The sequence below is a fragment of the Castor canadensis genome, chromosome 5, assembly GCF_047511655.1.
Source record: "Castor canadensis chromosome 5, mCasCan1.hap1v2, whole genome shotgun sequence".
Taxonomy (NCBI): Eukaryota; Metazoa; Chordata; class Mammalia; order Rodentia; family Castoridae; genus Castor; species Castor canadensis.
Window position 1 is genome coordinate 156,762,010 of NC_133390.1, and position 16,107 is coordinate 156,778,116.

The 16,107-nt window shown below is 47.6% G+C and overlaps 1 protein-coding gene across 3 annotated transcripts in view; it reads right to left on the reverse strand.

Annotated features, from left to right (window-relative positions):
* The window catches only part of Nol4l (nucleolar protein 4 like), a 119,113-nt gene that overhangs the window by 49,158 nt on the left and 53,848 nt on the right, over nucleotides 1–16,107 (reverse strand). For all 3 annotated transcript variants that reach the window (XR_002213817.2, XM_074074550.1, XM_020187010.2), the window contains exon 4: nucleotides 10,697–10,806. Coding sequence is in view for 2 of the 3 variants with exons in the window: in XM_074074550.1 (XP_073930651.1) it covers nucleotides 10,697–10,806 (110 nt within the window). In the remaining variant the exon portion in view is untranslated. The remainder of the gene's footprint in view (nucleotides 1–10,696; nucleotides 10,807–16,107) is intronic.

Consider the following 16,107-nt stretch of genomic DNA (forward strand, 5'->3'; position numbering starts at 1 on the left):
CTAAGCATGACCTTATCTTAGAACACAGGATAAGTTCATGATACCCCATCTCAATGGAAAAATAAAAAAGGGTGTGCACATGCCTTTCATCTTAGCTACAGTGGGAAGCATAAATAGGAGGATTGAGGTCCAGGATGGTGTGAGTAGAAAGGGAGATCCTATCTCCAAAATAACAAGAACAAAAAGAGCTGGAGGCATGGCTAAAGTGGAGAGCACCTACCTAGAGAGCACTAAGTCCTGAGTTCAAACCCCAGTGCCATCAAAAGAAAAAAAAAGAATACACCAAGACAAGCTGCAAATGAAATACAGAAATGAAAACCAGAACATGTACGCTTTGTTCTGTTGGCTGAGAGCTCTCTAGAAGAAAGGCTGCCCCAATAAGAAGGACACTTAGTATCCAGGTCTTAAGTTTTTATTTGCTCATTTGTTTTGTTTTGAGGAAAGTATTACTATGTATCCCTGTAAACCTTGAACTCACAATCCTCCTGCTTCTGCCTCTGGAGTGCTGGGATTATAGACATGTGCTACCATGCTTGGCTCAGATCCTCTGTATGTATGTGGGTGTGTTATTGCATTTGAACCCAGGGCCTCTCATATCCTAGGCAAGCACTCTACCACTCGAGCCACACCCGCAGCCCTAGATCTTGGTTTTTAATCTGATTCTCCAAGGAAAGCAATTGTAGTCCCTTGGAGGCACTAGAGCTAGAGCAGGAAATATATAACCCTGGAGCATCTTATAGTGCCAAAAGGTAAGGAAGGACCAAGGACCAAAACCAAAACAAGAAAACAAACAGAAGAGGCAGAACACTGATGGAGGCCTGTGGAAAGGGCATGGGAGCCAACTGAAAGAGTTACCAGGGGCCAAAATCAGAACAATTTGTCCAGTAAAATAATAGCCAAAGGTTAAAATAAATAGACATGACTCCATACTGATTCAAATGACTAAAGTTCATAAATGTGGGAAGAGAGACGAATCCTCCATCAGGAGAATTACGAATAATTTATATAGGTTCTTTCCCATCAAGACCCTCCTTAACTACCTAATGCTGTTCCTTAGACCTGGATGCACAGGGTGACTTCTTTGGCATGGAAAGGGGAAACCAAGTCAGTGTAGAATGAAGGGGCCTGACAAACATTACCTTGGCCAGGGGTGATCAAAGGCCAATGTCAGGTTGTAAATCCTGCTGGTGGCCTTGATATGACATAAGGAATATGGCACTCTTTGCCTGTCATCTTCCTCTTAACAACCCATAAAAATTAGGTTTTATACTAAGGAAAACAGTGGATAGATGATAAAATCCTACAAAATACATGACCAGTACTCTTCAAAACTGTCAATGTCATCAAAAGCAAGGACATTCTGAGAAACTGTCACAGCCTCCAGGGTCATGTCAACTACATGTAATTTTGTATCCTGGATGGAATCTTGGGACAGAAAAGGACATTACCTAAAAAAGGGAGAAAATTTAAATAAACCATAGGTTTCAATTAACAATAAGTAGCAATTAGTTGTAACAAATGTAGCATAGTGGTATAAGATGTTACTGATGGGAAAGTACGTGTGCACGCATGTACATGTGCGTGTGTGTGTGTATGTGTGTGTGTGTGTGTGTGTGTGTGTGTGTGGTGGTGGTGAGGGGTAATGTGGGCACCCCCTCATCTTAATTTTTCTGTAAACCTAAAACTGTTCTCAAAAATAATCTATTGAAAAAAATGAAAACATCAAATTGATGAAGGAAAACATGGGGGTGGAGTAGAGTTAGCCTTTTTGGAACTCAAATGCAGAAACTAATAAAGGAAAAAATAGTGGCTACATCTGAGCCATAAAAATAAAAATGGCAAAACACAGAGCATTATCAAGCTCAGAGATAAAGGGCTACAGATGGGGGAAAGGAGGCAATGCCTAACTCTTGGAAATCCAAAGAAAAGATATGTAATCATGGCATGCTCATTTGTCAGCTACAAATACTAGACACACTGTCATACTAATATAAATAATGAATAGCGATTCGTCTAAATAGAGGTATAGATACATGGAGGAAGGGAGGGAGAAAGGAGAAGCAATCAGTGTGTTTAAAAGGGTACAAGAGTGTAAATTACTTATCTCCCACAAGAAACTAAACAAGAGCTCGAATTGAAAAATCAAGAACTAGCAATGTAAGCATGTTATTTAGAAATAGGAAGTAAATACCAGAAGAGATACATTGCTAGGAGAAAGGAAAGAAAAGAGGCTCTCTCTGGGGAGTAGAAACTGGAGAGGCTGGGGCAGGGTCTGCTGTTTTCTATATGATTTTTAAAAAATGTATTCTACAGATAAAAATAAAAATGAATACTCAGGAAAGATGAAAGGCTGTCTGAGAGGCTACCCTGGGGTCATGGTGGAGGTCCTCCTGGGCCTGGGCAGACCTCAGCCCACCCCACTGCACATTGCCTAAGGTCAAAACACTCAGAGGATCGCAGTCCGCCTAGAGAAATCCAAGCAGCAGCCTTGGTCAAGGTCAGTATTTCAGTTGCTTTTTGTTTTTCTTGCCACTGTGCAAACCTTCCACAAAACCAGGGATTTACTGAGGCAGGGGAAGGTCTGGGTCATCTAACTTGTCAGATCTTGAAAATGTGGCCAATGGCATTGCAGAGTTTTCCTGAGCTCTCAGGGGCTCAGCTGCATAACAAGCAAGGAGGAACAGGCAGGGGATCCCAGAGGCTGTCAAGGGTATCTATCTGAGAGGAGGCAAGGGGAGGAGCAAGCAAAGGAAGCTAACAGAGAGGCAGCTAGACCAGGAGCTGGGTAAGCAGCTGGGGGGAGGGGTCCTTTAGGAAGTAGTCCCATGCACTTCAGCTCGCATGCCCACCCTGTACTGCTCTGTGCTTATTTCCAGACAGCAGATGCAGACACTAGTTTGAAGAGACTGATCTTAAGAAGTGACTACTGAGCAAGTAACAGAAACTGCATATGGCAGAGAGATGGATGATGGCAAAGATAGGTCAAGGGTAGCAAAACAAAGATTCTGCCCGTCCAGGGGCATGTTCAACCAGATCAAATGGCCTCCCCATCTCCCCTGAGAACAGATCTCTAAGAAGAGGCTCTGAAATCTTACTGGGAAACTGTCTTTGATCATAAAACAGCTCACTTTGCCCTGGTTAGTGTTTTTTTTACATGGACAGTTATTTGTTTGACATCAGTAGCAATATCCCCTTCTTTCTTTAGTTTTCATTTTCCTTTTTATACCATTAAAAAACTTTTATAAACATCAAATGGTTGGATTTTGGCATTTAACAATGCCCATTGAGCCTTCTTGGCTCTGTGTAGCGGAATTTAACCCATGCACATTTATTGTGATTTGTTGATCTTGTTCCTGTTAGCTGACTTTATGTTTTCTATTTTATCTCTTTGTTTGGAAGCTTCTTCTTTTGTTCCCCCATGTAATCACTCTTGCTGGATGGATCAAGTTTTGTTTCTTTTTTTTTCCCCACTGGTTTAGAAGTTCTACATTCTATTTCTATCCCATGTAGATTACTCTTTAACTTTAAGGAAACACATCAGAACTGCTGTTACTTTAGATGGCAACCTTCCCATTCTGCTATTTCTCCCAAGCTCAACAGCAGCCTGAGAAAGGGAAGGAAGAAACCGGCATTTTTATCAGGTTCCTAGCACTGGTTGTCCAGGTCAGCACCCGTGGGTTCTCCACAGGCTAAGAAACCAAGATGTCAGACACTGTTTGACTAAGGCAGGCTCTCACTGTGACCCACTGACTGTTCTTCTCCTTTTGAGTCTGCCCATTTTCTTGGCATCCTTCTGAATAAGGGGAAGTTGAGAAGGTTTATGAGATAAGAGAGAGGGGGCCGGGTATGGTGGTGCATCCCTGTAATCTCAGCACAGACATGTAGAAGCGGCTGAGGTAGAAGGATCACGAGTTCAAGGCCAGCATGGGCTATACAGACAGACCCTGCCACAGAACAAAACAAACAGAACAGAAAAGGAAGGAAGAGAGGGAGGGAGGGAGGAAAGGATGGAGGGAAGAAGGGCTCAAAGAGAGAGATAAGGAATGGAAGGATAAAGAATGGAATCCTGCTTTAAAGTCTTGCTGCCCGGCACCTAGTCCAAAAGATAATAATTAAAAAGTGAAAGTAATCAGCTAAAAGGTGGGGATGACCCAAATGTCCATGAACAGATGAATGGATAAAGAAAACAACATTCCTGCACAATGGAATGTTTTCAGCCATGAAAAGGAATGAAGTTCTGACACATTTGTACATGGATGAACTCTGAAATAGTATGTTAAGTAAAAGCCACCAGACACAAAAGGACAATAAAAACATATATATATATATATATATATATATATATTTTTTTTTTTAATGTATATATATACATAAATGCAGAGAGTTTTTCCGAGTGGCTTGGTTCCTTCTCCACGTGCGGAGATGGGAGCCCAAGAGAGCTCCTGCTCCAAATCCTGGCCCTGCTCCCTGTGCTGAGGAAGGCTCTCTCCTCAGCCTGGCATCCAGCAAAGGCCCTTGCTCAGGTCTCTTCCTTCACACTGGCCTGCTTTGGCTATGCCCAGCCCCCATCCTGCTTTAATCATTACCTCTGGCCTCCCTCCCTCAGATTCTTTTTGCCTACTGGGCTTTGAACTCAGGGCTTTGTGCTTGCTGGGCAGGTGCTCTACCACTTCAGTAATTTTCCCAGCCCTTTTTTTGCTTTATTTTTTATTTTATTTATTTATTTTGGCGGGATTGGGGTTTGAACTCAGGGCTTTGAGGTGCTCTACTGCTTGAGCTACACCTCTAGTCTAGTTTGCTCTGGTTATTTTGGAGATGGGGGCTTTTTGAACTATTTGCCTGAGCTGGTCTCGAACCACCATCCTCCCAATCTCAGCCTTCTGTTGCTAGGGTTACAGGCGTGAGACCTACTTTGCTTTATTTTTTAGATAGGATCTCCCATTTATGATGGACCAGTCTGGCCTCTACTTATGCCTCTGGCATGGCTGGGATGACAGGCACCCATTACCACGCCTAGCTTATTTATTGAGATGAAGTCTCACTGACCTTTTGCCCAAGTTGACCTTCAACTATGATGCTCCTGATCTCCACCTCCCAAGTAGCTGGAATTACAGATGTGAGCCACCACACTGGGCCCCAAATCCTATTTTAAAGCTGAGCAGGTGGTCCAGAACCACCTGGCTGGTTTTGGAACTCCTTGTCTCTGTTTTCTGTCCTGGGTTATAGCATCATGGCTGTTGTCTATCCCCTCTATGAAGAGGCGCTCTTTGAGAGCAGTCACATATCCTGTCCATTTCTATGGCCCTGATCTCCTGTTCTAGGTCACTCAAGTATCTATTAAACATCTATTGCCTGATTTGGCTGTCCACTGCATGGTGCTCACTGGGGATTTCCTCCAGGATTCTAATGAGCCCAGCAAGTGCCAAGCACTCACCTTGCTTCCTGTCATTTCACTCTTGGAGTCCTTCTATGAGGAATGTGTCTAATTAAACTCTCAAGTACCTGATGAGGAAAAAGAGGCAGAGAGACGAAGCAAATGTGTGCCCAAAGTCACACAGCTTAGAATTGGCAGGGCTGTGACTATAGGCCCACATGCAGGGGCATGGGATTAACCAAGTGACGTGGGTGGGCCGGAGTCCTAGCTGGGAGCACTGCCACTTGCTGCATCTCACTGGCTTGCTTTCAGGGGCAGGAGGGCCAATAATTTGAAGACCTCACCTGAGCCTGAAGGTCCCATATGTTATGTGCCCTTAGGGAAAAAGGTCTGCTCCTCCCCCTACCAGGCTCAGGGAAAGCTCTGGGCCAGGACAGCATGGTAGAAGAGAGGGAGGCAGAGGTTAATGGAGGCAGGAAAGAGCTTCCAGCACGTGGGCTGAAACAATGGAGCTGCACACCACTTCACGGCTGCTGTGAGAACATTAAAACCATTAGCAGACATTAGTGCTAGCCCAGGAACCGGAGAGAAGGGAGAGAAGGGAGGGGAAGGCAGGTGCCCAGAGATGGGAGTGTGAGGACCAAAGGGAGCAGGGCAGGGGCTGCGCCTCTGCTTCTGTATAGTCTGTCCTGGGAGAGCAGTGCAGGCAGTTGCTTCTGTTTCCACACCTGATTTTACAGTGGGGTCTTGGTTCAAACACACAGTTTCAGGACAGATCAGGATGACGTGACAGCAACTTATATATGTACCCCTGCAGACAGTAAAGCCTTCATGAGGTGGGGATGGTGCCCCAAGGCCTCCTGCCAGGTTCCTTTCCCTAATTCCTTATTTTCGTCATATTAAAGGTGGCTCCCAGGTCCCAGCCAAATGAAGCCCTCAACCTATACTGACTCTCTCTAAACTCCACCTGCGCGTCTGCCAAGCCTGTCATCCCCCTCCAAATCGGTGGGGGCTACTCGCCTGAAACTTATGCTAACCATCCCGGCCCGCTGCAAATTCCTTGTCCAGCCAGCATGGGGACACAGATGCTCCAGCTGGGGACGGAAAACATCTGGGTTTCTATTTTAGAGGTTGGGTGACCTTGAGCCAGGGCTCAACCTTTCTGAGCCTCAGATATAAGCTGTGTGAAATGAGGCCAATCACGCAACCCGGCAGAGTCCCGAGAGTGGGGGTCAAGCATGCGATGCACCAGACACGGAACTGGTGTGTGATTAGCAAGCCCTCCACCTGAGCCAGCACTCTTGTCTGCTAGCTCCCTCTTCCCTTCCTCCTCTGAGCTCTGGGGTCCTACAGGCCTCAGAGAGTCGATTTGGGTTTTCTTTGTCTCTCTCACAGAGCAGCAGAGCCAGTAAGGCCATGTCCCTGCCCACCACTGTCTCCTAGGCTCTGGGGCTCAGAATGAACAAATGATGGATGGATGGATGGATGGGTAGATGGATAAATGTGTTAATAAATGAATAAGTGAATGACAGAAGTACTATAAAACCAGTTTATTTTATTTAATTTTTTTTGCAATACTGGGGTTTGAACTCAGGGCCTTCACCTTGAGCCACTCCACCAGCACTTTTTTGCAAAGGGTTTTTTCGAGATAGGGTCTCATGAACTATTTGCCCCAGCTGGCTTTGAACCTCAATCCCCCTGATGTCTGCTTCCTGAGTAGCTAGGATTACAGGCGTCAGCCACCCACACCGGGCTTGTTGTTTTGTTTTTGAAACAGGGTCTTGCTAACTCTGTTCAAGCCGGCCTTGAACTCACTATCCTCCTGCCTCCATCTCCCAAGTAGCTGGGAATACAGGTGTGTATCACCACACCTTATAACAAGCTTATTTGACACATGGAAACAGCACCACTTGGAGGGTGAAGAGACTCAGTATAACAGAGGAAAGCAGCAGAAAAACAAACCGGGTCAATCCCCTTTCTATTCAGCCGTCTGAAAGAGGGGCACCCAAGTGTTCACGTGATCTCAGTGGTGAGGTGATGCCGATTGTTATGAGCGTGTTCTTGCTTTGTGACTACTGATTCCTCTACTGAGGTCATATGCTACTTGTGTGTGTGTGCGTGTGTGTGTGTGAGAGAGAGAGAGAAGAAAACCAAGTGATGCAGAAAACCAAACCAGTGGCCACATGAAGTATTCCCAGCTCACTGTCACCACTTCAATGACAACTCTTAGGGTCATGTGTTAGGTAGAAGGCATGACCCCCACCATCTTGCACATCAAAGACATTAAAAACATTTGCACATTGGATCACACTTTGAGAGGAAGCTTTTTTCTTTGTATGACTATTGTTACTGGATTTTTTTCAGGTGCTGGGGATTGAACCAAGGGCCTTGTGCTTACTAGACAAGTGTTCTACCACTGAGCCATAGTCCAGCCCCTGCTGCTGGATTTCCATATTACTTAATACCCTCTATGGAGAAGACTCACTTCCAGAATATTAATCTGACTACAACCAGACTACAAGCAAGGTGATTCAGTCCAGCGCAGGAGAAAATCCCCACCACCTGCTCACTGTCTGATCAAAGCAAGGTGGTAACATGTTCTGCTTGCCACACCTGGATATATGCAATGTCAAAAGAGGGGGGAGAAAAGAATCACTGGCAAAAAATAAAAAAAGAACTGCTTGGATTTTCCTCCTCTGAAGGTTTTCCCCGTGGAGCCTTGTTTAGCAATGCCACGGCCATCCCCGTTCCCCTGCCTTTAGACTTGGCTTTGCTTTTTACGTAGCTTGCAATAGTGAGCATAGTGTCCTCTGTTGGAATTCGGGGTAATGGGATGAAGCCACGTTCAAAGGCTTGTCTTGGGGCATGGGATTTGACAGGGGCAGAACTATGGCAAGGGTGGTTTTGGGTAATGGATATTACCCACCCAAGGAGAGCCCTGAAGAGGCTCTCAGGGCTGAAGGATATGTGTTTTTAGTTTCAACTCAAGCTGAAGAAACAAAGACTTCTGGTCCTTGGCCCCTCCTTGCTGCTGTAGATAAATAACCACTCGAGAAGTGTGATTTCTTGTTTTGCCATGTGCTAGCCGTAAGACAGGGACGACGGCAATGCCTAAGAGGCTGAGGCCGTGAGAGCTCCTGGGTGTGTGGGAGGGGGGAGGAGGTAGAGATTGGTCGGTGGAAGGCCCTCAGCAGGGCGAGATGCTGCTTCACCTGCCATGAGGTATGAGGAGGGTCTGTTCTTTGATTTCCCATAGCACACCGGAGAAGCTGGCTGCTCTCCCACCCCACCTTCAGCTGCAGCCTCCTCCAGACTCCCAGAGCCCCTGGGGACGATGCCTTCCCACAATCCTCCCTTGCTTTGGGAGTAGCTTGAACCTTGTCCGCTGGAACAATATGTCCACCTGGTTTCGTGAACTTGGTTCACGAACTCCGGTTTGCTTACAGATGCTCGCCAAGTGCTTATGTGCCTAACACTGTGTGTTGTCCCTTTTCCCTCAGCCATGGAACTCCTCAAATTCTCTGCCCAGCCGCCCCAGCCTCTAATCTCTTCTAGGTCCTGTTCTTCCTTGAGCCACAGGGCCTTTGCACAAACTGTTCCCTCAGCCTTACTTTCTTCCTTTCAGATCCATGTCTCTGCTGAAGCATCCCTTTCTATAGCAAGTCTTCCCTGATGCCTGACACCCACCCTCGTGTCGCTCAGACCTGCACACACTTGCGCCACAGTGCCTGATCAATCAATGGCTTTCTCAACTGAGCTGAGGCATAGTGTCTGTCTCTTCAGGGTCCTCAGAACACCTTGGAAAGCTGCAGTTTGGCTCACAGAATAAGGCTCCGTGCACATTTGTGAATGGTTGAATCACTGTTAAGGCCACCTAACTGAGCTCCTGCCATGGACGCAAGTGAAAATTTGGTAAGATTTTAAAACAACATCAAACACAACAAAGCCCACTAAGGAGGATCACAGCTGTGCCACCCTGATCTGGCTCAACAGCCTGTGCCTCATTGATCATGGCAACAAATGCGCACAGTGACAAGAGCATCTGAGAAGTGACAGAGTGGACGGTTATAGGAAAAGAAAGGCCACAATTCCTCCTCTGTGGCTGGAGGAGGAGATGTGTTCAGTAGGGTTGAGATTTCATAACTATGAACAAGATCGATGCCCCAGTTACTGACGTCCCCATAGCAGAACAATATGGACTTTGGGGTTGGAAGCCCAAGCCCAACACCATTTCATCCCTCAATGTTACTTTGCAAGCGACCATCACAGGAAAGGCCCACTTGGGCAAGGAGCAGACCCAAGCAGTTCACCTCTGGGAGCAAAGCTGATCGATCAGCCTCCAAGGACTGGACATGGCATAGGCGTGCACAGCTCCAGCCTCAAGTCAGCCAGCCTCAGTGTGACCTGAACTCTTCCTGCTACATCATCACAGAGCTGCCATGAGCCCCCACCCCTGGTGCATGCATGCTCACATTGCCAAGGACACCAGCAATGCAAGATAGCATGCACCTGGGACTGGAAGTCACATGAGTTCTAACCTGTGTTTCCATGGGGGAGAAATAGCCCATTCTTGTAGACAGGCCTCAAGGACCTGGGAGGTTCCAATGTCACCAAGGATGGGAGCACTTGATGGTGGAGGTGAGAAATTACTGCCCTGGTCTAGGCCTTGGCAGAGTGAGAGGAGTGGTCCTCACCCAGGCCCTTGAAAGAGTCTGGCTGCTTGCTCTTCGAGGGGTTAGAAGGTAGACTGTGTACAAGGCAGGCAGGGGGATTTTCTTTTCATAGCCTGTTTCCATGGTACCTGACAGCCTTGGCAAGCCACAGCTGGGAGTCTTGGACATCCAGGGGACCCTCAGGACTTATCTAACCCAGGCCACCCTCCAAGGCCCATCCTCCTGGCCTGTCTGGGCCCCAAGAGTGACAGAGGCTACAGGCAGGTGGCCAGGGCCTCTCTCTCACCTCCCTGGGGAAAGGAGTGACGCAACAGACAAAGGGCAGGGCAGAGCAGAGTGTGTGAGAGGGAAGGACCTGAGAGTCAAGGTCTGCAGCTCCCTCCCTGGCCTGGCCTTGGGGAAAGTTTTGCAAAGCCTGAGCTTCTAGGATTTCACTGAAGACCCTCCAAGGAGGAACACATTCTTTCCTTCACTCTCCTCCCCTCTCCACCTGACTGCGCAGCCCAGATGACCAGATAAGGGCCTCTTTGATTTCCTGGCTGTTTACACAGGCTGCCAGGCTGTGGGTCCCCAGTCTTGGAAAGACTCAACCAAAGCCAGGGTTGGGCCAGCCACCTCCAGGTGCTGGAAGGGGGGATGGGTGTCTTACCTGCTCCTGGGAATTCATCACCCGCAGCTTCATCTGCTTCAAGTAGGTGGAGGTGAGGGGCATGTTGTAATCAATGATCCCGGAGACCAGAGGAGATGGAGGCTCGTTTTCTGGCAGGAAAAACAAAAGGAAACCCCTTTCAGTCTGGGCTGGGGGCTGTCACCCATGTAGAAAATTCAATAGGGAGCCTGTGGAGGAGGCCCCTGACTGGTGGCCTGCCCACCAAATCTGGCCTTTAGAAGTTAGGCTTCGTGATGTTGAAAATGTTTGCCACTTAAGTGCCAGCGTCTATTAAGAAATGTCACATGTTTAAAAGTGTGAAATTTGGCTTCTTTGAAAGCCGGAAGGTCTGGCTCCATGGAGCTCTGTGCCCATGGCAAGCAACCATGCAGCTGGGTAGCAACTACTTCCTTCAGGCAGGATGTGTGCTCTGTTTTGCCCCAGCGCCCCGCCCCCCCCCCCGCCCGGCCGCCCTGACTTCTTATCATACAGCACACCTTTGTTCAATTAGGACGCTTGCCAGGCCCTCAAAGCACTGAAGTTTCCAACCGTGGTCTAAGTCGACACTCTCCCTGATGAACACTTGCCACCACCCCACCCCAGCCCTGGCCCCACAGCATCCTCTCAAGGCACCCTCAGGTACCATATGGCTTCCAGGCCTGAGCCAGGCCTCCATTGCCTGCCACCCTCCCAAACACTGGTTCTCCTCAATCACAGGCCAAGCAGCCTAGTTCCTCCTGTTTTTTGTCTCGCTGTCCTGAAGATCAAAGCAATGCACGTTCTTTTTGTAGAGAATCTGCAAAGTGCAGAAAGATGTGAAGAAAAATTTAAGAAACCATAATTGCACCAAGAAGGTTGGCATGTGCGTCTTTTTTTCTCTGTGATTTTTCTTCTTTACATACTCGATATCATACTGCATATTGAGAATTATAGTCTACTTTTTTTTTAAGTGTTTTTTTTCTTAACATAGGTATTTTCCTCACCAACACAATTCTTTTTTTTGGTGGGACTGGGGTTTAAAGCAGGCGTTCTACCACTTGAGCCACTCCTCCAGTACATTTCACTCCAGTTATTTTAGAGATGTGGCCTCACAAACTATTTGCTCAGGCTGGCCTCAAACCTCAAGCCTCTCAGTCTCACCCTCCTAAGTGCCTAGGATTACAGGTGTGAGCCACCAGCACCTGGCAGCCAACACAACTCTTGTTTTGGTTTGTAAACATAATTTTCATAGCTGTGTAATTTTCCATATTTTACTTAAATTTTTCCATAATTTACTTAAGTCATTCCCTTTTATGATTAGCTGTTTAGGTTATTTTCCATTGGAGCTCTTATAAACAACAACAGTATCGGGGTGGAGGAGGGGAGGTGGCCCAAACAATGTATACACGTGAGTAAATGTAAAAATGATTTAAAAAAAAAATTGCAGGGAACATCTCTGTACACAAATATTTCTGATCTTTTATATGACTGATTCCAAAAACTGGATCAGAAGTTAGGAAATCCCTGGTTAAGGCCCAGGGCAGTCTTATTTACCCTGTGGGCTTTCTTCTACCTCCAAGGACTTCAGGCCAGGGTCATTACACCCCAGGCCTTTAATCAAAAGATACCCCTGTTCCATCGATAGGTTGAGATCTGAGTAGAGTGAGAAGTGGGAGCAACTTCCCAACTTGGCCAAAGCCTTCCCTCCTCCATCATCCCTATGCCCAAGAGACATGCTGAAGGGGGGGGGCAGGTGCCAGGGCAAGATGGGGGCAAGGCAGAGGCTATCCCTTCCACAGCCAGCCCCCGGCCCCAAAAGATCCCTGCAACCATGAAAACACCACACCCAGGAAAGCCAGATGCCAAAGGACAAGTACTGTATGATTCCATTTGTATGAAACAGCTAGAACAAATAAGTTCATAGGCAGAAAGAATAGAGGTTACCAGGAGTTGGAGGCAGGAGTTACTGCTTAAAGAGTTCAGTTTCTGTTTAGGGTGATGAAAAGGCTCTGGAAATAGGTGATTAGTTGCTCAGCAGAGGGAACAGAATTCATGTCTTATAAATAGTACAATTAAGCCAAGTGCCAGTGGCTCACGCCTGTAATTCTAGCTACTCAGGAGGCAGAGATCAGAAGGATCGTGGTTCAAAGCCAGCCAGGGCAAACAGTTCCAGAGACCCTATCTCTTAAAAAACCAACTCAAATAAAAGGTCTGGTGGAGTGGCTCAAGGTATAGGACCTGAGTTCAAACCTCAGTACCGCAAAAAAAAGTGCAATTAAACATCATGAAAATGGCAAATTTTGTTATATTTTTCCAGAATTAAAAAGAAGAAAAGGCCTCTGCAAACAGGGGGGCAGGCTTACACACAAAGGATGAGAGGAGACGGGAGATACTGCACGCCCAAGGTAGGAACAGCCCTGCAGACAACAGCTCCAGGCCACACTGGGCCCTGAGGACTCAGGCTCCATGTGGGACTGGGGCTGTGCACATCAAATTTGGTTTTTTTTTTTTTCAAGTTTTATAGAAATGCACAGCTTTGCCAGATGGTGATGGCTCACGCCTGTAATCCTAGCTACTTGGGAGGATGAGATTGGGAGAAGTGAAGTTCAAGGCCAGTCCTGGCAAACAGTTCATCTCCAAAATAACCAAAAAAAAATAGACTGGAGGTGTGGCTCAGGTGGTAGAGTGCTTGCTTTACAAGTGTGAAGTCCTGAGTTCAAATCCCAGGCCCACAAAAAAAATGAAGAATTGTATCTTGGTTTTTAAAACTATGTTGTCACAGAGAATGTTTCATTTTTGTCCTTTGAGGAAAGAGGCAAATGTGACTAATACAATGTCTTGGAAACTGGCTTGAAATAGACCACCCTCCTCGGCCCTCTTCTTTTTTAAAATTTTTAAATTTTTTTGAAGCAGAGTCTCACTATGTAGTTCAGGCTGACATTGAACTTGTGATTCTACTGCCTCAATCTGCTGAGTGCTAGGATTACAGAAGGTGCCCACCACACAGGGCTCTTCTCCACTCCTTTTTTTTTTTTTTTTTTTTTTGGTGTTATTGGGGTTTATTCAGGGCCTCACACTTGCTAGCCAGGCACTTTACTACTTGAGTCATTCCACCAGCCCCCCACTCCTCTTAAAGAGCATCCCTTCTGGATCAGGGTTGGGAGGCCCCAAGGCACAGGTACCTGGCATGTAGGAAAAACAAGACACACTTTTGTGCCCCTCTTTTCCTTACTACACTGCCATCAACCTAGACTTGACTTCCTTAGCCTCATGGGGCTTTTAGGCACTGGCCCCCCAAGATCAATTGGGTTGGAGGCCATACGCCAGGCAGACATTCCAGGGACAACATTAAGATGGGGTCACTGGAAGGAGCATGGTTCCTGTCTGCAGATCATGGACCTTCAGATGGAAGTACAGCTTCCATTTCACTGTCTGGTGAGAAGTTGCTAAATGATGGCACTTGTGAAAGGTCACCCACCCTAGAATGGCCCTGGTGGTAGAGTGACTCTGCAATTGGTTGTCCACAGAGGCAGGAGTTATGCTCCTTCCCTGATGGTCACCACGTCCTTCCTGAAATGCCACAGTTGTCTATCAGAGAATGGTAATAAAGCCAGTGACAATGTGGCTTAAGAAAAAAAATTAAAACAATGGCCAGGACAGTGCTCTTGGAAGGCTGGAGGAGGGGGTCTTCCTTGGTCTGTCCCCTTCCTAGCATCTCCACAGAAGAGAATCTGCTTCCAGGGATAGAGATAAGCCAGTAGTGCTAAGGAAGAGGCAGGCAGGACATGTGGAGGTAGGGAAGCTAGGACAACCTGAACAAACACACAGATCCATCAGAGAACACCTGCTACTGGTGTGTGGCGAAGTGCTCGTTTCCTGAGCAAGAGTCCTGCTGGGGAAGCAGTGCCTTGGCAGGCAGGGGATATCCCAGGTGAGGAAATGAGTCATGGAGCTGGCAGTGGGAGGCCAAAGCTTGTTTACCACACTGTAAGAAGAAAGACACACAGGGTTTTTGGCAGCGGGGAGCCCCAAGCTCTGGACATGAAGAGCAGAAGCACAAACAAGGATAGGTCAGTGGGAAAGAGAATGGGGTTGGGGCAGCAGAGCCCGAGTGAGATGCTCACAGGTGAAATAAATGTCAGGACAGACTGAACTAAGGTGGAAGTGCTAAAAGAGGAAGGTTGACTAGGCTTTGCTGAGACGGGCCACCTTGCTGTGGCAACACATGGAGTGGCCACGCCTGAGTCCCTGCAAATACCCTGATGCCATGGCGCCATTGGACACTATTGCCATGGAGAGGGGTGAATTAGGAGTCAGGCTGCTGTGGGAGAGGCAGAAGTGCCTTGAGAAATGTTTCAACAGCAACTTGCTGAGCAAAGCTGAAGCCAGCCCGTGGCCTTGACAATAGCCAGGCCAAGCCAACTGCTGACCTCCACAGTGAGTGCCTATGGCACCTATCAATCAGCACATGTTCCAGCTGATTGAGTGGACCTCCTGTTGTCCAGGTGGAACATGAAGTGGCAATCCTCATGAGTTTTCACCTAGAGAATGGAGGCGTACCTCAGTCCAATGATGGCAGAAACTGCTGGTGCCAGTGGTTAGGATGTGCAAGATTGCCCAGGCAGGGCTGAACATCCAAGGACAGCATGCATGAGGTGGGCCTGGCACGACACTTGGAAGGGATCCCAGGCCTGGGGTGGCTCAGAAGGGAACTGTGGATGGGCCAGTCTTCCTTGAGGAGCACTGCACGAAGGGAGGAAGGAGGGGAGACCATGCATGGTACAGTCCCTGGGCTCTGGAAACCAGTGAGGGATGAGTAGGGTGGAACTGGTAGGAGTCCATTAGTGTTCAGAAGAAGAAGAGCTAAGAGGCCCTGGAGTGGCTCCAGGAAGCTTTGCAAAGAGGATCCAAAGGACCCAGGTTCGATCTCTAAGCTAAGAGCTACTGAGCATTTGCTAAGTGCTCCATGAGACTATCTTGCTTAATGCTCTCAAGCACCCCAGGAGGTGGGTGCTGGTACAATAACCCCATCCTGCAGAGGAGACAACCCCACACAGAGAGGCTAAGCAACTTCCCATAGCCACACAGCGTATGAGAATGGGGACTGTCAAGCTGAAGAATGGGCTAGAATGGGGCCATGGTGGGAAGCCCAGGAAGGAAGGATCTGGACAGGCCAGGGATGGAGAACCTTGAGAGCCATGAGGAGCTGCCCCTAGGGATCAGCTTGTTCTGTGAGGAAGTATAACCACTGTAGTCCATTGCCAACTCAGCCTTTGCAACCTGACAACAATACACAGTCACATGAGGGAAAACAGAAATGTGCCCTCAAAGGTCCCTCTTCCCAGGAGCCGGCCTGTCTGAGGGCACACCCGGTTCTCATTCTCTGTCCTCTTTCCAGCCTGGACTCATTCAGGGGCTGGTGGAAGAAGAGT